Source organism: Pterocles gutturalis, unplaced genomic scaffold, assembly GCF_000699245.1.
Source record: "Pterocles gutturalis isolate BGI_N339 unplaced genomic scaffold, ASM69924v1 scaffold52170, whole genome shotgun sequence".
In the NCBI taxonomy this organism is placed as follows: domain Eukaryota; kingdom Metazoa; phylum Chordata; class Aves; order Pterocliformes; family Pteroclidae; genus Pterocles; species Pterocles gutturalis.
The window spans coordinates 1-25,466 of record NW_010140282.1 but is presented as its reverse complement, the minus strand read 5'-3'; the positions used below and the strand labels follow the sequence as shown (position 1 = coordinate 25,466).

General features: G+C 40.3%; 1 protein-coding gene across 1 annotated transcript; it reads right to left on the bottom strand.

Annotated features, from left to right (window-relative positions):
• On the bottom strand, positions 1–25,433 carry FAM196A (family with sequence similarity 196, member A). The gene is made up of 3 exons (XM_010083567.1): positions 24,241–25,433; positions 7,840–7,911; positions 1–587 (listed from the first exon to the last, which is right to left on the bottom strand). Exons 1-3 carry the CDS (start codon positions 25,431–25,433, stop codon positions 404–406), a joined length of 1,449 nt encoding a protein of 482 aa, XP_010081869.1. The 3' UTR covers positions 1–403.
• Between the last annotated feature and the right edge of the window lie 33 nt (positions 25,434–25,466).

The following is a 25,466-nucleotide window of genomic DNA, read 5'->3' as shown; positions in this document are numbered from 1 at the left end:
CCCCCAAAAGGCTTTAAAACAACAGTGATACTGAGCTGTGTACAGGATGACAGCCTACGATTTAACAGGTTAGAATGTGAAGCTTTCAGATCTGGGTCGGGGGGGGGGAATAGTTTTACTTTCCATCTTTGTACAAATCTCAACTCAGGTTTTACATCCCACATTGGTGAACTGCAAATAAAGGTTGGCAAGGGATTATCTAACGCCTTGCTTCTGGACATGAGTCTATACGTACAAAGGCCTTTTTGGTACATAGGGTGAGAACTGAACGCTGCCAGAACGGTCAGAATTACATTGGCCGGTAACGCGGATCAGTCTACCAAGATCCCGTTATAGATGATTGATAGAACTCCAAATATTTTTTTCAAAGAAGGCCTTGAACTCCCCATGTAATGGACTTGGGTTAAAGGAACCAGAGTTTCCATCTTCCATGCTTTTTTGATTCAGTTTTGGATTTTTGCTTGGGAGTGGAGGAGTAGCTCTCCTGAGAATAAGGCAAAGGTGCAACCTGAGTTTCCTCAATAGGATGAAGTTTTCTCAAAACTGGCTGTAGTTTATCTTCTTGCTGTTTAAAATCCAGTTCCACGCTAAAAACAGGAAAAAAAAAAAGCAACTGGTTACTAATGATAAAAATGATGGATAGAGAGATTTCAATGAGGCCAATGTCTGACACCAACACAAGTGCTTAATTGATGAAATTCAAATAACTGCTGGGACAGAACCATCTCATGATGTAGATGTTAATTAGCTGATCAGATCTGTAGGTAAAAAGGAAAGAACCTGTTTTAGTAGTAGCTAGTGTGTACTTACTTGTTAAAATTTAATAGAAATAAGGGAAACACTCCTATAAATGCAAGCTTGCATTAAAAAAAATATATATATTGAAGCTCTAAAATCTACCTCCTGAATTCTAAACGCTGTCGGCTACAAAATCCTGCCAGAAATTAAGAAACATCCCAAAGATGAAATCACAACCCTTATTTCAACAGTGAGCTACGGATTGTTTCAAGTTGACCTTAGGAAACAACGGAACCACGTTACAACCTTCAGTAAAAGGTTAATTCTGTCTGATGCTTGGAACTGAACCTGGGCCGCTTACAAATACCCTGAGACTTCACGGTTTGTATTCGTACATTTGTTCTGCACCAAGTCTTTCCATCCTGCCTTCTGCGTTACCTTGCAACATGGTACCTGGGTATCAGAGGATGAACTTAGAGTGAGATTAAGGGAATTTAGACACTGGGGTTGATTTATTTCTTCCCTACCTTACCTGAAGTCATTTCAGAGGAAATTCTCCAGGTAAACTGGAATAACAGAAGTTGTGGGAAATTCTGGTGGACTCCAGGGCTGCAGCCTTTGCTAACTGAGCACATAACACCAGCTAATACGATTCAGGTGGATTTTATTTTCCTCTTAAGGTGCAGGAGAGGGAATCAAAGATGAGAAGTTTGGGATATTTTTGTGCTTTGGGTTTTTGAAGAGCTGAAGTGTCTGCCTGTCAGGACTTCTGGTGAAGCCCTAGGAAGGGCTGCTGGAAAGGTGTAAGGGCTTTTTTTTTGTGTTCTGAGCCTAGTTTTGTGCCTGGTTTAACTGTTAAAACACATTTTGAGCGAAAGTGTTGGCATTTCAGTCATTTGGATAAACTTTCTAATAGAGGAGGAGAGAAAAAGCAGAAGCATTTCAGCCCTGGCATTGGCAGAGTTCATTTTTACTTCTTTCAAAATGTTGTTCTTGCAGGGCAACTCTCTTAAGAGCTACTTGGAATTGATATGAAAGATAATTTTTTTTCTCCAAAAAATCCTTGCTGAACAGAATAACCTTTTTCATCATCAATTTCTGTTAAAGATGAACCTCAAGAGAAGAACTGTCTTAGTTCTAGTCCGTATGACAAAACCCACATTATTATCATTATTTTCTACCGCATAAAACCCTTTGCAGCTCGGTTCAGGCTGTCTTTCAAAATGAAATATTTTGCTTCTGAAGAATATAGAGAGGATGAATGCAAATGTTATTATTTCAGCATTTCTAACTGTAAATTTTGCAGAATTGATTGTTGTTTATCAAGATCGATTTACCTTGCTCTGTAGATTTTTTTTAATATAACTGTTCCTTTCAGGCAAACGATTTGTTTGCTTGCGATCTTAAGTTTTAGCGTATACCTGTTTGTGCTGCAGTAATAAAATCAACCCCTTATTCTGTAATTTTCCAGCTACCTTTCTAAATTAGCTGAATTTATTTTTGATTTTTAACTTTAAATTCAGCAAGTGCTACATATTTGTACGACTTCTTTAGATTTTGGTTATAGAGCTGCAGATGGTTCCAATTCTTGCATTCCTGAGCTTGATGTTGTCACCTGTCACAGCTCTGACAATCTTGTTTTGCTTGGTGCTATTTTTGTGCCCCAAGTATCTATAGCTTTCCTCTCCAAATGACCTTGTCTTGAAACGATCTCTGCGCTGCGTGGCTCTTTTCACTTTCAAACTTGGGGTTTTTTTCTCTTTTTAAGCCTCCCCATGATAACTCCATGACCTTAATTAGCGAGGACTATGAGTTCTTCTAGCATTTTGCACGATGGAGTTGATAATTATTGGCTTCAGAAGCATTTTTCCTTAAATGAAAAATAACATTTTTTCGAGAGACTGACAATATATATAAAATATTCTGGTTTTCTGTGTTTTCTCCCCAAAGCAACTACATACTCAGGTTTCCAACAGAAACTTTACGTTTTTACGGCAGTTGGCTGTGTATCGGTGTTTTCATAGATGTCATTCCCGTGAAAATTTGGCCAAATAAAATCAAAGCACAGACCTTTGAGAATTTTATTTTGATGTGCTCATTAAACACAGGCGAGGACGTTGTAATTTACATCTCTGAAATTCCTTCAGAGTGAGATGGGTCTGGTCCAGGACTGAGCAAAAATCTCTTGGCAGTTGCAGCTCTGAGTTACTTCAGTCTGTGCTTGACTGAGCCCCAGAGCTGAGGACCCTGACCCTGCTTTTGCTGTCATCTCAGTTTCTGCGAGGGACTGATACCCATGCAAAGGGAACTCAGGTTTTAATTTTTTTTAATTTATTTTTTCCTTCATTTCCCATTTCTTGGATTTGCCCCTAGGAAGTACCATTGGCTTGCGATGGAAGTTGGGTTTATGGCGAACGAAGCAAAGTGTTGCAAAAAGCTGGAGGGTAACAGCAGGGAAGCTGAATGCAGCCTCGAAAACTATTTTTACACACGACTGTTAATTTTGGAATTGAAGGCAGCGGAAACCTCTGGGGGGTTTCTCGGTTTGTTTTGCTTTGGGCTTTGTGTCCCCCAGCCTTCGCTTTTTGTATTTGTGAAATGGAGTTATTGTGTTGGGAAGACAATGAAGACTCGGATGCTGTAATAACAAGTACCTCAGGACAAACTTGGAACAAAACTATTTTCTCTGCAGAATTTGAATTGTATTCAGGAAAGAAAGAGAAACAAAATATATTGAATAGAGGCTCATCCGTGAAGGCTGGTGTGTTTGGTGCCTGCAGCCTCAGGGGAGAGGAGTGAAGAACAACAGGATGGTTTGGGTGGGAAGGGACCTTAAAGCCCATCCAGTCCCACCCCCTGCACCCCCTGCCATGGGCCTGGACACCTCCCACCAGCCCAGGTTGCCCAAAGCCTCATCCAGCCTGGCCTTGAACCCCTCCAGGGATGGGGCATCCACAGCTGCTCTGGGCAACCTGGGCCAGAGCTGCCTGACTCTCTCCTGGAGCACTGCTGGAGCAGAAGCATGGATCCATGCAGGGCTGCAGGGTTCTCTCCTGGAGCACTGCTGGAGCAGAAGCACGGATCCATGCAGGGCTGCAGGGTTCGTTTAGCCTCCAGCCATTCTTGAAGGCCTGGAGAACATCTCAGAGGTGCCCCATGTTGTAAATCCTAGCGCTGTGGATGAGGGAGTGGTGTGGTGGATTTTCTGGTTTTGGCTTCATGGTTTTTTTAAATGATTTTGAGAATATATGTTAATGATTTTATTTTTTGCATGCTGGCAGTAGAGTGAACTTTTTCTAATTTTGTTGCTGTATAAGGGATTGAAAACAGAGTTGGAGGAGTCATAACCATTTGGTTTTAAGCATATGGACTGTGGGAAGGTATCTAGCAACGAGCTCAGAAACATGGACGGGTTTTGTTCTTTTCTAACACAGTCACATGTTCTTAACATGAATCATTTTAAGACTGTTAGATGCTAGTAAATGGATATGTTGGTTGCTTGTGAAATCACCCAAATAGAATAATTCAGGTTCAGTACTAGGTTGCTGAGAGTTGTCTCTTGAAACCTCCAAGGATGGAGCCTGTACAGGCTCTGGGCAGCCTGTCCCTCTGCTTTCTGCCTCGAGGAAAAACCTTTCTTCTACTCAACCTGAGCTCTTCTCATTTCAGTTGACAACCCTTCTGTTTATCTTTTTATTATCTCCTTTGTCATGTTAAGGCCCAAGTCCTGCAGGGTTTGTAGAGCTGCTTAACTCTTTGCGTTTAAGTAGGCTGGGTGAAGCAGGAATTAAAGAACATCATCCTGTCTCCTTCTGGGTCAGGTTAATTGGATGACATGGCATTAGTCCAATGCACATCTTGGAGGAAGGGGATCCAGATAAGCACTAATCACTCGAAAATTAGCTTAATACACTTTCAAAGCAATCTGTTCAGTTTCTAATTTTCAACCTGAAAATCACAAATACCTAGATCCAGAGCATTGTCAGCGTTAGCAAGCCATTAAGATCCATTTTTACTACTAAGCATCTTACAGTCTAGAGATGAGAAAGAATGTAAGTTAATTAATGTGGGTAGGCAATAAAAAGCTGATGAAAATTGCTATTCTCATCATGATTTTTCTATACTGATGCTGTCTTAGGGATTTATGTCCACTTGTCTTATTTCCACTATTACCACATTTATTAATTTTAGTAATTATCCCTCTATCTAACCTTTCCAAGTGAACTACTTCCATGCGGGCTCTGTGCTACCTAGTTAACTACCGTCACCATGATTTTAACCTGTTTCATTTGCCACTGTTGTATTGAGAGTTACATTTCATAGGTTCTGATAATATATTTTCTGTTGAATTGCTGCATTACACCTCAGCATAGCTTCAGTATCAAAACTGAATACTGACAACCAGCAGAATTCCAAATGTCAAAGCCAAATGAATGGTCGATACAGTTTTGAGTAATTTTTCCCCCAAAGAACTACAATCCTGTAGAGTTGATTTGTTTGTTCCTCCTGTGCAGAAATTGGCCAGTGATTTATCTAGGAAAAAGTTTACTTCCAGAAGCTAAAGTAGCCTTGTAAAAGCCATGGAGGGCTTCTGACCTTTTTGACCAAAGGGAAGTCTAGCACGAATTCTTCAAGATGCTCCTTCATGGAAATAATTCATGATAAATGTACAAAATATTAAACAGACAACTCATTTTCTCATCTAGATTTCTGTTCAAGGATTAAAATCCACACGGGATAGTAATTTAAACAGGAGTGGAAAGGGCAGTTCCACTAAAAGATAATTACAGAATAAAACAGGCTGTGAAGATTTTAGTCCACGTGGGCTTTGGGTGTTTTAGAATTGGTACAGTTCCTGCATATCAATGCAATTTCTTCTTAATAGCAAGATTTTGCTCGATTTCAGTATTTAGGTTGACTTTGTCCTGAAAATGTACCCTAATAAAATTTTTCTATCTTTAAAGATTTCACCGGCGAACCTATATTAGTTTGTAAAAGATAGGTGTAAAAGTTTGTTTGCCTTGTGTTTGTAAAGTTGTCTTTTAGCTTGAAGATGATTTTGAAACTCTTTTGTGACCTTGGAGTACGAGATACTGATGCTAATGGAACAGATTTAATATTTGACACAGATAAGCAACCATTTCGTCAAATGTTAATTTTTACCTACTTAATCACATTTTTTGAAGGCTGGTGAAGTAACAGCACAAGCCTTTCCCCCTCGAAAGCGAGCAGCTAAATGGGTTTTTAACTGGGAGTGGAAGCAGTGGATTGATGGGTGCTGCGGTGGGGGGATGCCGTTAATGTGGCTCCTCTCCTGCTATGGAAGAAGGCACCAGTGATTCCTGTGGCTGGAGTTCCTGGCAAGTTCTTGAATGTATTTCTCATTGCAGAAATAAGTAGAACTGAGGGAAGTGGGGAATCCAATTTAAATGTGCTTATTTTCCTCTTGATTGCTAAAGCAGTTCAAGTTTTTGGTGCCTTTTTTAATAGTGTATTTGATCAGTTTCCTATTTAAAAAAAAAAAAAGTTTTCCTTTTTTCTTTAATACTAAGAAGAATGTATGCTTTTCAATATGAAACCAAAATAATCTAAAAATAGATTTGGAATCTTAGGAAAAAAAAAAGCAAATTTCATATGAAAAATAACTTGTTTTCTCAAAAACCTATTCTTAGAATGTTTACTACCTATATCAGTATTTTTTATATTAAAAAGCTGCTAAAAACCCCTTGAAGTACAACAGTGGGCTACAGCCAGCAGTTCTGGCTTCTCATCTGTGCTAATCATTCCTCTAAGATGCTGTTTCACTGCAGTTCGAAAATAAAGGATTGAATATTTTTTAATATTTTAAAAAATATTTTTTTTATTTTACTGTGTTCAGAATTGAATAATATTTTTTTAAAATGTATGTCAATTATGGAAAAGCTAAGGAATGGTTTAATCTGAGTACTTTGCACTGTTTTCTGGTTTTAGACTTCTTGCCTGCAGCATATATTCTCCTAATCTGTCAAAAAGCTGAGCTGATTTTTGCTAAAACATCTATTGGAAATGTTTTAGGCAAACGCCCAGCATCAATAGCTTCAGCCCAACTGGCTCTTCTGGTGGCAAATGCTGCAGAGCTAGACCTGTGGGTAGGGGAACACTTGAAATCGCTGTTTTTTGGACTCATTTCATTTGCAGTGAGTGTAAGAGGTAGAAATTGGAAGGTTCCTTAACTTCAAATCTGCTGGCTAGAAATCGACATATTAAAAAATTTCCAATTGGATTTTTTTTAGCTAGTGAAACAAAAAGAGTTCCCCTGATAGAAATGTGCGATGTTGTACCTTCCTAGGCTGCTCTGAGCAAGAAATTGCACAGGGGTGAGCTCAGAAGAAGGGAGGGACAGAAGGCTCTGGTTATTTATGTGCTTCTAAACATTGCTCTAAAGGATGGATAAATTAATTGGTCCCTTCCTCTGCATGGAACAGCATTGTTCCCTTTTCTGGTTAGCTGGTAAGTAGGAAAGATGAAGTTTTCCATCCTTCTTTCCTTCACTTCTAGGTAGCTGGGAGGTAATGTATAAATAGCTCCAGGTCTTCTGCCTAAATCAGAGACTGAGTAGAGAATGAAGGGGTGAAGGGGGAAATCCTGTGCTTTTCAGACCTAGCCAACATTTGTACCTTCATTTTAGTTTGTGTCTTCACTGTAATTAAGTCATCTTTATACATTTTCATCTATATTGCCTAATTTCCTGAAATACTCTTAATTCTGAGATGCATTTGTTTTCGTCTTGCCTGTGATGCATGGAAACACTCGGTTGGGTTTTTTTGAGACTAATGGAGGAGGACAGTTAAGTTGCCAGTATGAAACACATCATCAGACTCACGATGGCTTCATGCCATGCCCAGTGCCTCTGTTACTCCTTCACTATAATACAGGACATGCCAAAATGGGTCTCAGCTGATGAATTTTGGGAGGGGAACCTCTGCTTTAGAGCTGTATCCTTCCACCTTTTGCACCTGAGCTGTTACCCAAAAATTAAGGCTAAGAATTGATCTTGCATTAGGGAATAAAACGTTATTTTCACTTAGCAGAAAGTGGGAATATTGGTGTTTTTTAACCTACCTATAGATAATACACGCACTGTTCCTGCACGTGTCGCAGTTAGCCGTGTCTTGACCAGTCCGATAGGAAAGCCTACAAAGACAAGAACATGAAGTCATTAAAAAGTAATTTAACATGGTTTTGCCTTCTATGATTCTTTTAATAGAAACCAAAACTTCAGGAAATTTTTTTTTAACTTTATTATTGAATGCAAAAATCTAGCCATTAGGAAAACAGGACCAAAAATAGCGTATTCAGCTTCACTGAACAATGGGAAGATGAAGTTATTTTGGAAAATGAGTCCTTAATGACTGCAAGGAGAAAATAAAAGATTTATTGCCATTATGCTTTTGTAAATTAAAAGGGGAAACAACAAGGAAAGCAAGTTATCTCATCCTTTTTTTTTTACCTAAAGCTGCTGTGTACATTTTTATACATAGAAATGTTATTGACTACCTATGAAAACGAATGTTCTACTTGTATTTAAGTTTAAAATTGAAATTCCTAAGACAACATGTATGTAGTTATACTTTTTTCTTTTTCAAAATCACAAACTTGGAATCTTTTCAAGTTATTTTCAGTTTGTGTAAAATACAGATAGTATCTGCAGAGTTTCTTCATAGTTGTTTTTAAAAGAAATGGGGAAATAACTCATCTGTGGAAATTTGAAGATGTAGAAAATAGATTTGGTCAGGATTACTTAAGGGAAATGCTTCGGAAGTCAGGTTCTACCCTGAAGCATGGCACCTTCCTTACCCAAACAGTTCCACTAAGTGACCTGAAATAGTTCAGTGTTGGCTTTGCTTCGCAGGGGCATCTCTGCTCCTTCCCTGCCCTCAGCTGCCCTTGCTGTGGGCACAGAGCTCCTTCTTCTCTGCTTCCCTGACAACGTAACAATAAGGAAAAATCCAGCATTTAAAGAAATGTTGAGCTCGTTTTGGCGACGAAATATCAAAGCTGTAAAATATAAAAGTATTAATGGGGCTATTATGTAATTAATATTAAGTCAGTGGCCTCGGAAATCGTTTTTATTCAGAGGAAAATACTCCAATCACCTAGATTGCTAAATATTAACACAACGGTGAAACCAGACGGGCAAAAGAATTTCTACAAAGCAGGATTTCTATATTATGTACTATTCCTTATAGGGGAAAAACAACCAACCCAGTACTGGTTTATATTGGATTACACGTACTTTCTATGCTCTCTAAAAGCAAAGTAGTATTTGTTTTTCAATACCTCTTCTAAAATCTTTCGGAAGTTGACATTCAATTTGTTACCACACTATTAAACCTGGACTTGCAAAATGGTTTTTTTTCCAAGCTATTGATGAAATACTAAAAACTCTTACTAAAGATACAACATTTAAAGTTCACAGATCAGTTGATGAAAGCCTTTCTTTACCGGGGATGTGAAGGGTAGTTAATAACCAGCTTCAGAGGAATGCAGCACAGTTGTCTGAGTGCCTCTCTATAGCTAAAGACATAAACACGCTGTGGTGGGTGCTAGGTTGGTTTTATTTTTTTTTTCTCATCAGTTTCCAGTTGGGACATTTTACCCATTAATACACCATTAATTCACTGGCTTGGAGACGAACAACCCCCTCCTCTCCTGTTCCTGCACAGTGCTGCAGGGTTTCTGCTGTTGGTGTTTGGCCCACCTCTCTGCTGATTAAGAAATAATTAATAATAAGGGGTTTTTAATAAGTTTTTCCAAGTCCGGTGTTTATGGCGAACTGTAGTATCCAGGTTATTTATCCTGCTGTTATCCTGGATTGCTGTGAGATGAACCCCGTGACAAAGTGACAGTGACATTTTATTTGTGGAGTTCCTTAGGAAAATGGTTGGTTGTATTTTAGGGACGTGCCGGGTGCTTTGGGGGATTTGCTCTAAAAGAGCCAAGTTTCTGCCTGCGGTTGTAAAAACAAGGTGGCGAGGTCATCTCTTTACAGGGAACCTTGACAAGTCTTCATTTTTATTTTTTTCCTCTAATTGGGGTGTTTGAGAACCATGGCTTTTACTGGGAAAAGATGAGAATTTTTTGTTTGAAAGCAGTGGGAGGATGAAGAGTATTCCTGTGTGTGCTGAAAACCATGGGTGGAGCAGAACAGGGATCAATCGCAGCCCCCAGGATAAATCTGCAGTGGTGGTGTCCCCCAGCGATAGCCCACTCAGTCTGGCACAGGACTGGGAAACATTTCAGCGAGAACTCATATGGGATGAGATGACAAATAAACATACTCCACTGTGTGGATGTGCTTGTTCAGACATAAACTGTAGTCCTGCTTCCATAACCAGCAGTGCTTTGGATACCTTATTAAAAATAAAGTACCGAATAAACTTGAGGTTAATAAAACTGTCTTCCTCCAAATTGAGTTTTCAGTATTTTATTTAAATTAGATTCTAAAGCGTATGATGATCTTTAAATGCACAGTAACTCCAGACTTTCAAATACTTAAAAACGTATTTCCTAGTTAATGGTATAAAGCGGAGTCGTTAAGCTGATGAAAATGGTCCTTTGATATAAGTATTTAAAAATTATAAGATTTTTGAATGATCAGTAGGAAATCCTGATTTCTCAACTGACATATTCAGCACCGCTTAGTTTTAGTATCATTGGCATTCACAAACTCAACTGTTTATGGCGATGCTTTTTTTTTTCTAGTCAGATGTAATCTATGATGAACTTTTCTTAAAGCATCGTTTTCCTTCTTGAATATTTTTATATTCATCTACTTCATGCCAGCAAAGGTTTTCCTATTGGCAGAGCGTTTCTGTGTCCATCTTGGGCAGCGAGGTTGATTTGCAGTGCAGGCGTACTGAAAACCTGAGCTTGCCATCAGCGTTCGCTGCTAGAAACTGTGTGCACAGAGTCTCAGTATCGGGTTCGGCAGAGTTCTGGGTGATGACTCTTTCCTTGTGAGATGAGTGTTTTGGATAAGCTAGTTTTTTCTTTCCCCTTAAAAATAATTTTAAGGGTATTCCCATGTAGAAGAGCTCAAACCAATAACTTTTTTCTTCATTGATGAACTAGTTGGGGTTTTTTTTTTGTCTGTAAGAGTAAATGTGGTAAAATGTGAAGTTTTTCACAAACCAAAGATTCTTACAGGAAATTTGTTTGCAGAGAAATGAAAATTCATTTGGGTTTGTTTGAGATCCAATGTGGAGTATTTCACTTTGTACTGAGTGAGATGCCTGGGAGCCAGGAGTTTCCCCCCAAGCTACGACTCCCCTGGGCAATAAACCAATCCCAGCATTAAGCCTTACAGCTCACTTTACTCACCTTAACATCTTGATTTTGGGAATGCCTCATTGATTGAAGTATAAGAAGTGTTACAACTTAAAACTTGCTTCAGTCTCTCCCTTTTTTTTCAGCCATTCCTCAAGAATGCCTAATGGCATTTGGAATAACACTAACATTTGGAATTTGCAAACAAGTCCATTTTGCCTTTATTGCTGGAAAAACGACAATCGTGCAACTCCCCATTTTTTCATCAATGATCACAGTAAGAAAGATGTCCTGCTTTCTGTTTTGAAAAATACTTACCTTGAGGATGCTCAAGGAGATCCTTTGGTTTAATAAAGTTGCTTTCTGGATAGCTAGCTAGAACCTGTACTACTTGATGAATTTTCTTTAAAAAACAGAAAATAGTCTTGAGTCAACTGTGGGGTGGGGTTTTGTTGTTGTTTTTGTTAGGATTCAGCATCTAACGTGTTTTGATGTACGCTAACAAGAAGTCATTTCTCCAGTAGCTTCATTCTTTGATACCTTACATCTTGTATTTCGTTTTCATACGGCTGCACGCAGATGGGCATGGTTAATCTCGTGTATTTCTGCTGTGCTGTAGGGTCAGGTTCTGGAGAAAGGATGGATATAGGTGAGTTGGATTTGGTATGTCTGCACCTAATTGCCTTTGTCACCTTGGGAAGGATGTCTCATCGCCATACTCACTTTATCCCATATGCTTGCTATCTACATTGCAGGTTATTTTCTGGAGGCTTTCATTTTATTGCATTTCTTTTAGCATTCTTGGCACAACCTGAGCTTAACCTCAATTAACACTTCCGAGGATTAAAATATTATAATGAAGAGCAACCATTTTGCTGACATGGACTGGCGGTAACTGGTAATACACTGCAATTTTCAGAGCAGCCTAAGGGAATTACACTTTCTAAATCCCTGTGAAATGCAGAATTTGTGGACCTGCTTGAGGCTTTTTTTTGAAAATACCAACTGTAACATCAGAATCTTTGTGTTTGGGTAGTTTTTTGCTTGTACAAATTAGAGACCCTATTGAGCTGAGAGAGGTCTGCAAATGCTGATTTTTTTCCTATTGTTCAGTAGGTAGCTAGTGAAGGGGCACTAATTCAAGTATCCTGGGTGTCTATTAAAAACAAAGCAAAAAAAATAAAATCTTACAAAGCAATTTGAAAGGACAGATCTGTTCCATGTCTTCCCTTGTCTGCTGGGATGTAGGGAATACTTGATATTAATTGAGTGACTTAATGGCGTGATTTTACAGAAGTGGCAGTGCTTCAGAGTGTGTTTATGCTCTGATGGGTCGGCTCTTTAGATGATATCGATGTTCATCACGCTTTTGATGTATTACCACCACCAAGAAGGATAAACAGACTTCAAGAATTTTCCTTGTTGTTGATGTTTTTATTAAAATACAGTGAAACAAATCATCTTAAGAAGGCAGTGGGCCTTTGAAGTGGTTTTGAAGTGACGGTTCTGGCCGCGCTGAATAGCAGAGGAAGTGAAGTCCATGATTCTCCTCAAGTCTTTGTATAAATGGGTATTATATTTCCACGCATACAGAATAATAGTTTAAAAATAAATAGCCTGGTGGAGGACTTCCCAGAACCTTTGTTTCCTAGTGTGGAGTATTACAGAGCTACTATTGCTAGTAACTATGCTGCAAGAGAAAATTATACGTACTTTCTATTAACCTTCTTTGCCTTTTGGCAGAAAAAGATTAATTCACTATGTCATGTGTGTTTTAGTTGTCCTTATGACTTGAATAAGTCATGTTTTAGCAATGTAAACTGCAGGAAAATCACTCGTAGATGTTTTGCAGGTCAAAATAAATCCTGCTTAGCCACATAGGATTTATTTATTTTAGCCTCGTAGAAACATATTTCTATCAGCAAAATCATGTTTCTGTTGGATTAGTATCTGCTTCTGGTTCCCTAAAGAACTTTTATTCTGCTGTCAAACCAGCAGGTATGTACAGGTATAAAATACCTTGGGTTAGCCTTCGGCTCCTATAAGGGTGATCTGGAAAACCACTCGCCCAGTAGACCAGTAGAAAAATGGTTTTAGCCTTACTGCTGCTGTGTTTTCACTGCCTTCATAATTAACCAATTAGCAGTTTTCATTTATAGATGACAGTGGTACACCCTGATAAAAATCAAGAATAGTGTGCTTTGAGCAACTGTCTTGAGGGGTTTTTGTTTGATGTCTACGGCTGGATGCAAACGCTGATTTGTTTCATGCTTTTCAGAGGTATGCTGATTTTTGGTGGGGGTTTTTTCCCTTTTTTTTTTTCTCTCCTTGTCTTTCACCTATAGATTTTTCTTTTTTTTTCCTTGGAGTTTGTTGGCATTGCTTGTTTGGTTCCCCAGTACAAGCCCTGGGAGCATCCTTGGCATGTCTCCCAGTAAACATTCCTTGTGTTTGAGAGGATCTGTCCCACCCTTTGTGACAAGGTATGGGTTAGCTCCACCAGCAGTGTCGAAGCCCGTGGACCATTCAGGGCAGCTAGGGAGAGAGGTGCTCTGGGTCAGATTAAATTTATTTGTAATAGATTGGTCGTGTTACCTGTAGGAGCCAGCCATTGTTACTGCTCTGTACCTCTCTGCAGAGACCCAAGAAGGGCTGTGGAGCTGTCTGGCACCTCTAACAGATCCACCCAGCTGGAAACTGTTGCTTGGTGAAGTCATGTGGACCCAAAGGCAGGATTTGCCTTCATGGTTGTTCTCTCCATTACTCGTCTGGAGTTACCAGCACAGCTTTTCTGGGAACCATCAACATATTCAGCAGCTTCAGTGAACCTCAGTGCTTGTGCACTGGAGCACACGTGCAGAAATGTGATGGTACGGAGCTCCAGTACGAGCCAGTTTGCTTCTGGGCTATGCTGGGAGCTGGGGAGTAGTCGCCGAGAGCTGCAACACCAGCTACGTGCCCTTGATCTGAATGTCACAGCGGCTTTGGGTACTTGGATGCGACATTATTCTTTCCTTCTTGGCTTAGATCCCTGATGGTCAGCATCAGTGAGGTGGTTTTCTTGAAGTAATTACTATGTGATGATTAAGTAAACCTTAATGAATACAGTTCAGGGAGCGTGGGAGGCAGCCCACGGGCTGGGCTGATGCGTGGTGGCACAGTTAGAGGGACGGAGGATCAGTCGGTACTGCGCAGCGAGTATGGCCAAGGCAGCCTCTGGCTGTCATCAAAACAGTGGGGAGGACCCTTGTCATGCTGGTTACAAGTATGTTTTAACGTGCACAGGAAAAAAAAAAAAGGGCAGAAGAAACACTGCATGAATTCACTAACTCATTTTTGAAAGGTTATTTTAACTGATGGCAGAGGATGAAAGCAGAAATCCTCTGATGCTCTAAAATAATATCAGAATCCTTTTTCTACTTTTTTTCCCCCTATGTCTTATTATTACAGGGCTGATATTATTCATTTGCTTTCTGAAAATACTTTGAAATATACAGAAGCGCAATGGTGAGATTTTTTCAGACTGTTTCCAAGACAGTAGTTTGTTGTCTTTTACTGAATCCTGACAGTTGGAAGCAGATGACTAATTTTCTTTTTGAGGTATTTGCACTGTGGGCGTATGGCATGACTCCCAAGACAGCAATTCAAGTGCTTTCACCCTGTAAATACATTTTATATTATGCTCAGGTTAGTCAGGGAGTGAAGGGATTTTTTTTTTTAAAAAAATACATATTTTAATAGGACTGTCTAGTGATTTAAAAAAACCCACTGAGAACGGAGAGAATTAAAATGTATTTCAAGTGAAATCACAAAATCTTACAGGAATTAGGTGCATACGAGGTCTAGCGTCTCTCTTGAATATTTGTGCCTCTGTTGTCTCATCAGAAAAATCAGGAGGATAATTAAAATGTCAACTCTTTGTATTAACAATAACTCAGGGAATTTGTTTGCTCTAGCTGGGTAGCGGCTGTATCGCTGGTGTATAATTCTTAGGCCAAACACTTCCAGCGGGTTATCAGGGAGTGTGCTCCAGTAGTTACACTAAGATGAGGGCTGTCTCTTTACCCCTTGCACTCAAAATCTCTCTGCTGTGACTTGCTCCCGACCTCAGAGCATCGTTACTCAGATGCCCTGAGACTTTTTAACCCACAGCTCATCATCAGGTCTGCCGCACCCGTCTTTTTACTGCAGCTTCAGAGCGGTTGATGTTCCTCTTCTGAGTTCCCATTGCTCTCCTACCCCCCCAAATCCAGCTAATTTAAAAATTAATTTATTCCACATGTCATTTTTGGGACTAGCTGGGACAATGCGTTCAGTGGTGTAGCCATCAGGCAAAAATCCCTGCCTGCAGCTCGTGCCCTCGCACCTCCCTGTTGCTCCTACCCTGAGCTGAATTCTTCCTTGGCTATGGAGTGATTATTCGGCTAACAGCCCTTCGTCAGCCCCGGCACAGAGATTCAGAACTGCAGTTTTAATGCAAATGAAATCCTCTCAACCGATCAGACCAAAGGGTATTTCATCGGTATGAACTAATGGTGTGTTTACAGGTGAGTAACTCTACTAAAACACAACACCTTGGATTTTACTTGACTCAGACTTTTAAATTAAGATGACTACTAACAGGCATTGGTTCTGTAAAGGAGGGAAGATAGGAGAAATAAGAAGCCTGTGGTATTTTTTCATAATTTCAGTAATTGACATTTCTGTGCAAGCTCACATACCCTTTGTGCATTACACACGTAACCCTGAACCGGCTTACAATCGTAACTACATCAGCCATACTTCATGCAAACCAAAGAGCTTGTTTAAAATTCTAAATATCATGCAGTAGCACAAAATTGAGATTATGGAGTATGATTGCTGGCCACTGATCTTGTTGATTGTGTGCTACCTGTGAGAAGGATGGGGAATTGTATGGAGAAAAAAGAAAACAAACCAGGAAGGACTCTGGAAGTGCTGAACTCTTTTTCTGTTGCAGCTTGAATAACTCTTTGCAGGTCTCAGTACTTTCTATTTTTTCATTTCCTTAAATAATGGTAGTTTGAGATTTCACTGCAGTAGGGGAGAAGCTGTAGAGCAGCAGTTTGGCATTTGCATGAGCTTTGTACATAGACGATCAGAAGGGTCTTATCCCTGGGAAGTTTTTCCTGAGCTTGTAAGGATAACAAGAAGTAAACCTCTCTCTTTGCATTTACCAAGGAAATGACCTAAGTTGTGACAGGATGAACTATTCCAGAGTGTAACTTGCCTTGTTAATGTCAAAATAACATCTACAGTCCAGTCTTTCGTGCTGATGAATTATTATTAGACCAACCTCAGATTCTGCAGCATCTTCTCAGGATATTGGAATTGATAGAAAAAAATTGCAGTATACCTAATACAGTGCTGTCTGTCCTTCTCTGGTTTGTTCATGCAGCAAGTGACGTGGTGAAAAACATCCTCCATCATCATCTTATTAGTAAAAGAGGGCTGAGCACGGCGGGGCGTGTTTGGAGAGATTTCCAACCTCCCTTCAAATGGCAATTTTCCTTCTTGGTTGACCTGTGGCACAGCCGATCCTTATGCTGCTGCTCCATAAGATGCAAAAACAAACCATCGCAATAACCTCTCGCAAAAAGCTCTGAATTGTCCAGATTTCATTTAAGTATTCTATTAAACTGCTGCTTTTCTAAGTGTTTGCTTATACCGTGGAAAATTGGTTCAGTGACAGGGAAGAGTAACCTGGTGCTGACTGTGGACAGCGAATACGTGCCTGTGCCTGTGTTGGACTGCTCTGTGTATCTAAACTCGGTTAGCTATTTACCCATCCGTCTTGCAAATTCCTCTGGATTTGCAAAGCCCAAAATGAAGCCATTAGGAAGTATAAAACACTATAGACCACCTTATTTTTTTCAACATTTGAGCTAGAACAGTTCCTGCATCTGTAATTATCGAAGCCAGCAGTGATGCAGAGGTGCCACACAGGGAGGATGGACAGACGCGTGACTGTTTTCCTCCAGTTCCTTAAACGGTCCACAGATGCTTGAATCCAGCTCAACTCTTCCTTCTCTCCGACGCTTCCTTACCCTCAGTTCCCTGAATGTGTTGCACAGGAGCTTTATTAAGACTGCAATGTTTATGTCTTAATTTTGGAACCTGGGCTAGCTGGGAACCTCAACAGCTTAAAACCAAAATGCCTCTCTTCAGACAAGTCTTTTTACTTAAATTGTCCATAGTCAAAATCCATTTTTCTCCAGTCAGGATAAGAGATAAGTATGTCTTTGTGTAAGCACAAGAGCTCAAAGTAGGTGTCAATTAGAAATCTGGGGATTAATCTCTTGGTGAAGAAACAGCAATGAGGAATTTGACGCTATAAAGCTCATTTTGTCTCAGTTTTACATGACTGGATAGGTACCTGCCTCATTGCTCTGTCTCTTTGGATTCTTATATTACCAACAGTCAAAATGCAGTTATTAAAGGATTACTCTAATTGTGTAAAGTGAAAACTGGTAATTCAGTACCTAAGTAACATCCTTTTTGAAAGACTGATTTAGCAGAAACCCTCTCCTTGCAGGTATGTAATTTGGACAGCTCGGTGACAGTTGGAAAAGCTTCCCTTACGATCTGCGGTAATTCATATGGATATATTTAGTGAGAACATAATCTACTCACACTCTTTTAAGACTTCTCCAGATTTGAATTGTGGAAGTTTGCTTTTATTGGCCTTTGTGTCACTGCAGCCGATCCGACAGAAAAGTCTTGGACCTTTAATTGCTGAACCCTGCTGAAACAGGGAGGTGTGGTGCTGAATGATATTTCAACTTGTTTTTAAAGTCTATTGACTAGCAGCTAGATAGAAATCAAATTATTTTTCTGAATAGTTCAAATACATTTTCTTTGAATTGTGCCCGTATAGGATATGCAGATAAATATCTGGAATAAATTAGCAAAATAAGTTATATGAATGAAAAATCCTATCTGAAATAGAAATCTCATCGAAGATCTGTGAAATACTGTGCTATGAAAGACTCACATTACCTGCCCTTGAAGGTCTAACCCCAGAGTGTTTCTTTTAGTGATCTAATTCAGCAAAAGTGAGATTAAACCTTGGGAGATGCTGAATCTTTTTACCTTGAATGATGCTGGATCTTTTAATGATCAGTCTTACGGGGTTACTGAGAATTTTAAATAAGAGGGCTCAAGGGTGGACTGGTGGTAGGTATTGAAAAAGTCTCCATTAGGAAATACGCCGCTTTGGCATGTAATGGAATAGTTCCAGTGACCGAGGCTGTCGAGCTGTGAGAGGTGTCACTGTATATTGCTCTGCTACATCTGCTTCATTTGTGCTAGGGGGAAATACAGAAGGGAGAAGGCTGGACCGCTGTGTCACGGCTTGGAAAAGCAAGTTACTGACAGTGAGGGCAGGTAAATGGGCTTTTATGGCATCTTAATATTTCTCCTGCTTTCAGGGAAGGGTAAGTGAGCATCTGAGTGATGATCGCCACTTGGGAAATGAGCACAGGGCAAGGGGAGAGGGCCTGTCACGGGTCTGTGTGCAAAGAATTTGTCTTAAAAGTGTTTTAGTAACTGAATGGAAAAGCGTAAATGATCATGGAGTGCATTTGCTTGAACATGGCTCAAGGTTTAGTGTGACACATACATCTTTTGAGCAGTGACAAAGCCTGACAGTTCAGCTATTAATAATTACAATTACCTGTACACTTACAAAAAGAGAGGGAGTAGTTCTGTGAATCGCTGTAAGAAAAGGAAGAGAAGGGTGTTCTGCTACTGTTGGAACTAGAAAATAAAACCTGCTACTACAGTAGTCAAATGCTTCGCTCCAAGACAGATCTTTGTAGAAAGAGCAGAGAAAATGGTATGTATGGATTAGAATTTAAAAAACCACCCAACCATCCACTTGCCCAAGGATTACAAGATCCACAAAGCACTGATTTGTGCAAAAATTATTTCTGCTCCTTGACTAAGGAAGATGCATCCTGTCTCTGCCTTAAAAGGTGAATTGTTACAATCTCCATGGTGGTTTGGTCTGTCTGTGTTCGGGAATGATCTGTAAGTTATGCATACTCTGAAATACAACAACTGCCGTGAGGGTAAAGAGATGAGAATTCAGGAGGTGGTCTAAGGTAGAGCAGTAGTCAGAGTGAACGTGACTGCTTCAAAGGACAGGCAAAGTGGATGGATGTATGTGAAGATCAGAGAGTTGAAAATAAAGCTGGTCATCATAGTCCTGTTCCAAAGGACTGCTGCTACAGTCTCTTAAAACCTGGTGGCACTCAGTGTATGATACAATTTGTGCATCACAGATGGAATTTGTTGTATTCTTTCTGGCTTTAATATATTTCTTTGTAGCGCAGCTGTCTTCTGCTGTTAAGCTTATCTATCTGTTGCTTCCCTCCATTTCCACGTTTTCTCTTAGAAATTATTTTCTTCAACTTTTCCTTTGCCTTGTCTGTTAATTGAAAAAGCAAAACAAAACCAAAGGGGGGGGGAATCCCAAATGAAATGGTGTCATATCATTTCTGCAGCTAGCCCATTACTTCCAAAGGCTGTGCTTTCAGAAGCTGTATTCTCAAACTCTTTAAGCTTTCTTTTCTCCTTATGTGAAATAAGGAGCTCCTCGGCTTTTAAGAGTATTGGCTTGTGTGTGTAGATGAATTGAGTTAGACAGCAGAGGTTGTTACTACCTTAATTTGCTCTGTCTCCTTTGCCCGAGCTGAGTAGCTGGACTGGACTTGGAAGTAGCTTCTGGAAAGGAGAGAAGCAATCTGGGTGCTAATTGCTTTGGCTATCTGACTTTCATTTGCCATCGTACCTGAGTCAGAATGGTAAGTTTCTGCTCAGCTCTTGTGACCTTGAGGCTGACTGCTTGTGGTATTTTTAAGACAGAAGTATTTGGGTGAGGATGCTTGCTCTGCTCTGGGTGAACCTCTCATCCTCTCTTGGGTTCAAACGTCCATCCAGACGCACACAGTACTGGCTTGTTTTCTGCTTAGAAATGGTAATAAGAGACACAGCTATCCTATATTCATTGGAAAATGTGAAATGCCATTGAAATTTCATCCATGGGAACAGGTTCTTTCAAAGGAGCCTGGGACTGCTTGTTCCATGAATGTTTGTTGAGAGCGCTTGAAATTCCTGAAGCATTGTCGACTAATAAATGAATACAAATTATCTCTGAAACAGGTTCATTTCACTCTTGTCTGATGTGTAGCTTCTGGCCTGCCAGAGTCAAAATACTGTGACTTATTTTTGTATGTCAAATTGCGTACTTTGTTTATTAGAATTGCTGATTTGTTGTGTAATGAGAAGGGCTGAGATTACTGTTACTTTTCATGGTAAGGATTTAAAGGGCAGGTCATTGGTGTTCTCCAGCAGCAAAATATTTTTTATTATCTCTTCATCTTCTGTTACATATTTCAGAGGTGTGAGTTAGCCAGGTTCCGGAATTAGTGACTTACATTTTGCTTTCAATCCTGTCGGCCTTAGGAAGGCTCCATACAGAGCAGAGTTTCACTCACTTAACTGAATGCACTGTGTCGGAATATAGACAAATATGTCTGTAGTTGATAATAGATTGCTAATAGTTTACTAGAAGATAAAGCAAACACCATTCGGAGCATTTTGTGTTGTAAAGCTGCACCTTGCATCATGTAAAATTCAACATTTTTCCAACTTTGAGCTGGAAGTCTGAATTGAAGCTGTAGCTCTGTTGCTTTTATACATGCATGACTTAACACAAATCTTGTTCAAGGTCTTTTGTTGTAATTTTTTTTTTAGAAGCTTCTGCATAGTAAGATTAATTTCCATTTTGCTAAAGATTTAGTAAATAATGATGCACATAAGAAAAACATAGTTTTAATAATCTCCTTGGATCCTGGGGGGGGGGTCACAGGCTAGGGATAATGATTTCTACCCCTGTCCCCAAACATACTATATATTATTTAGATAGATTTAATGCATTAAAAATTATGTAGTGCATGATGGCAAGAGCTGTGTTTCTTGACGGCCAAAATTTTGCATTCTGTGACCAATAAATGGGGCCTGATCCCAGTTCAGAGGAAGAGAGAGGCCGTGCTGCACCCTGGAAGTCTCAGATTTGGCAGAGTGACATGAGCGCTCAGCCCCACGGGGTGTTAGAGCTGCTGTGTGTTTCTCTCCCTCCTCTGGTGGTTTTTCCCTTTTCTTTCCAGCAGAGTTGAGTACTGTATGTTGTTGCTAATTGCAGATAAGGTAGTAGTGACATTTTGAAGAGTATACATAGATGATATTCACCCAAAGGATGATACTACACTCTTCAGAGCTGCGGATACAATTTTGCTGGCACAGACTCATTTAGTGATGAATTGCAGAATAGCGGTTCAAGACCTACAGCATATTAGTGAAAATGAATCCACTGAGCACTAGTCCCGTGGCACTACAGCAGCACTTAAAGAACACTGATTTTCTTGAAGGGAGAAAAATTTGATTAAGAGATTTAGCTGTGAGTTTGTTGGGTGGTTTTTTTGGTGGTTTTTTTTTTTTTTTTTTTTACAAGGAGTGCGTTATTTGTATTTGTTTCTTGAGGTGTGTTATTGTAAGGAATTTAATATACAGCAGAAAAACCAGAAGAGTGCCATAAACACAGAACGTTGTTCTCTGGTTTAGCAGATGGAAGACTCGTATATGCTACAGTAAGCAGAGACGTAGCAGAAGTTCTAGTTAAAATTTCTTGTTATAAACTGACCTAACACCTGGTTATAAAAGGAAAAAAGATCAAGATGCTAAAATTGAGAAGATGTAGGATAGTGTACACAGTGGTGTGTGTCTGTGGCAAAAATGTTGCAGAAATTAATGCAATAATTGGAACAAATTATTATATTCAAAAGATGGGGCAACCTGTTATTGAAAGAGTTGTCTAATTTGAGGGAAATGGGGATAAAGACAGGCTTCATGTTAATAATGTGTTGGTGCTTTGCATGAGAACAGAGTGTTCTTTCAGCTCTGGAGTGTGATCAGTGCAGAACAGAAAAGTCCCGAGGATAATGCTGGACTCCTTTGGGCAATCTCCTTTAACATCACCCAGGTGCTAGAAAATCAGATGGATCTGGAATGCAAGAATTCCTAAAACAGCAGAAAACACGCGAGTATGTGTCTCCTTTTGTCCTTCCCCATCTCTACATCCTTTGTGTCTAGCTGGGAGGAGGCACATTTGGGATGTGCCTAGAGCTGAAAGCAGCTCCGAGGAGAAGCTGTTTTCTGCTCTCGGTAAGTTTTAAGGCAGCACCTTGGTATGTTCTTGTGTTTAAAACAACCTCTATGTGGAATCTCACTTTGATTTGTAGATTCCTTGCTTCCAGTTTTATAATTAACCTCAACTGCTGGTGTAACTGCCACTGGTTAAAGAATAATGAAAACAATTTAATTGTCTCTTCAACATACCACAACATGTTTGAAAATATTTTAAGATGTGTATCTCTAGGTGGCGATTTCACCACTACTGGGAAAGCTATGGGTGGGAAAATGAGGAGTGCTAATGAACAAGCTCTTTTTGGTCAAATATAATGTGGTCTTGCAGACTCTAATGCACAAATCTCTGTATAGAAGAGGCAGGAGAGATACTCAGAATGGGGGTTTATGCTAGTTCCACTATTTTAGGGCTAAGGTAGGTTACAGCTTTCTCAGGTTGACAACTTCAGAAGGATTATCTGAAGCTATGAGCAATCATGGATAGTTCGGGCCAGACCTCTTTTGTGCTACAGAAGTGGTCTGCTTATGTGAGGGCATTACAAAAAATAAGTATTTGCTGCAACTCTTGCTCTATCTTTGCAAAAAGATAAAAAATTGATAGTATGGAGGGAGCACTGGTATTTCTAGCCGGTGACTTTGTGAGTAGATGCGTGGTTCATAAACACAGGGTTCTCGATCAGATGATGAGTTATGATGAAGAAATATTTTTCTATATTTTGTGATTTGACAAGAGCATGCGACTTCTTTCTAGTTCTCTTGCGATTTCTGTAAGTTAAAGTCTTATATAATACTTTTTCTGAATAATAATAAATAAATAAATCGGTAAGTCTGTGTTGCTTTCAGCTAGATCAAGGAGCTTCCCAGTCTGAAGATTCAGGATTTGACAAGATATTCTAAAAATACTATAACCAGCTGTAAAATAAACTGAAAATGCTAAGACTGTGTTGACAACGTTGTTCAACAGCTAACATTATTTTTTAATGAAAAACATTTTGGATTTTTAGGATTAACAAGGTGTTTTCTACATTCCTAGAGACAGAGTTGAATTATCAATCTCAAGATGTACCTTTTGGACTCAAATTAAAATGTGCTGCTTCAAGTAGCAAGAGCTACTGGTTCCTCATTTTAAAATCCAGATTTCTTCTGACAAATTAGGATTTAATTACAGAAGTATTTAAAAACTCACAAAGAGTGCACACGTATTTTTGAGGTGCATTCATTGAATAAAGATTAGCAACCTAAGGGAAGTCAGTCTGAAAAATGCGCGTTAAGGTGATGCAAGAGATGGGTTGAACTGTGCAGGTAAAGACTAAAGGTTGTACTGCGTTATTGTAATGATTATTTGGAATGCCTTATGGGTTGATTTAAGCAATGTAAGTTCGGGATACGCTCAAGTTTGTTGTGTGTAAAGTAGTGTGAATACTATAAGGAAGGCTTTGATGTTCAAAGTTATTTAATTTCCTTCTAAAGGAAATATCATTAAAAAATCAGAAGGTGAAAGTAAAGCAGACAAGATTCCTGTGCCATTAATGGAATTATAGTAAGAGTTGTAATAATATCCCTTAATCTTAAAAAGGTAAGTCTCTTGCAGATTTAAGGTTTTTCTGCTGCTTTTCATGCCATGTGAGGTATTAACGGTTAATACAAGTTGCTGATCTGAAAGCATCGTCACTAATCCTGCTTGGAAAGCGGCTCATTCTGTGCTCATTAGAAAAGGTCCTTCATTAACTAACTACTTAATGACATCCTAGGACAAGCAGATACCGAATCTGTGACTACTGCTGGCAGGTTTCCCTAGGACTCGTCTCTAAAGCAGCGAAAGTTAGTCCGCCTGAGCAACGAAATGTCTTGGTGTGCTCTGGTGGAACGCGCGGCGGCGGGTGCAAATTTACATGAGCAAATACAAGGGCAGGACCTGTTAGAAAAGACATAAACCAGTTTACGCTCATCGAAAAAGCTTCTACTCACCCTTCTCTGTGAGCTTCTCCTTTCTCTAGCTCCTGTATAACACCCAACAACACTTTTATGGTTTCCTGACTAGAGCTGATCAAATTTTCCATCATCTGAAGCTGTGCTTTCAAGTCCACAACTTCCGTGTGAGGCACGATTTGTTGGCATTCCTCGCTCACCGCGACGGCCGTCCGGCAAGGCTGGTTCTCCTCCATGGGTGAAACGTTTATCTGAAGGGTCTGTTCGTTACATTCGGTGGCTTGGCACTGCGCCCGCGACGAGCAGGCTCCAGCATCTCCCGCCTGAGGCTGAACACCGTTCAGGTGCACCGTCCTCTTTTTATCCTCCTCGCTTGTCGGGCACGGTGACCAGTCTGTCTCGGCCGTAAGATTTGCCAGGTCGGGCTGCGAGGCGTTGGAACCAGAAGCCGGTAAATAAACGGTGGCCACTTCAGTCTTGAAGACCCTTCCGTGGAGGGACTGGGCGGCCTCCTCGCTCCCTGGCCGCCCCGTCGCCTGTTTCGCTCGGCTGGGTGGCCGGGCGGCGATGGGCTCCTCCAAAGCAGGGTCAGCCGAGTTTGGGAGAGGAGGAGTTGGCGGCTCTTTGGGAGAGCTGTGCAAATCGCTGCTTTTCCAGGCCTCGGCCCCGTTGTAGCGAGATCCCGTGTTGGTGCGCTCGTTGATGTGGGAAATAAACTCCGCCGTTTGTAGGCTGCTGGCCTTCTTACCCAACTGAACCTCCCCTGAGCTTCTGCCGTCTTTGTCCTTAACGTCTATTAGAAACCCGTTGTTTTGACTCTTAAAGGTGTCGACAGTTGAGGCGCTTTTTAGAATATTCCCTTTTTTCCGGTCCAGAGGAAAGGTCTGGTAACACTTTTTAAGATCGGGTGAAGTCTGGACTCCTGTGCTCTTGGTGACGTTGGGTATGGACCTCCGGGCAGGCACCGTCATGTACTTGCGATAGGCCGTTTTGTAGGAGATGGGCTTGGCTTCTCTCTTGTCGGGATCCTGCGTGGTGGACAGCTGTTTGTCCCTCTGCTCGTTCTGGGCCTCGCAGATATCTTTAAATCTCACTTGGAGAGCTTTGTTGCGTTTCTTAATCTGCCGGTTGGGATCCAGGGCGTATTTCATCTCCAAAGCGAGCGAAGCTGCTGGCTCAACTTCGCTTTCCGAGGCGGTGAGTAAGCATTTGCTGGGCTCCTTACTCACCATGATGCCTGCATTCAAAAAAAAAAAAAAAAAAAA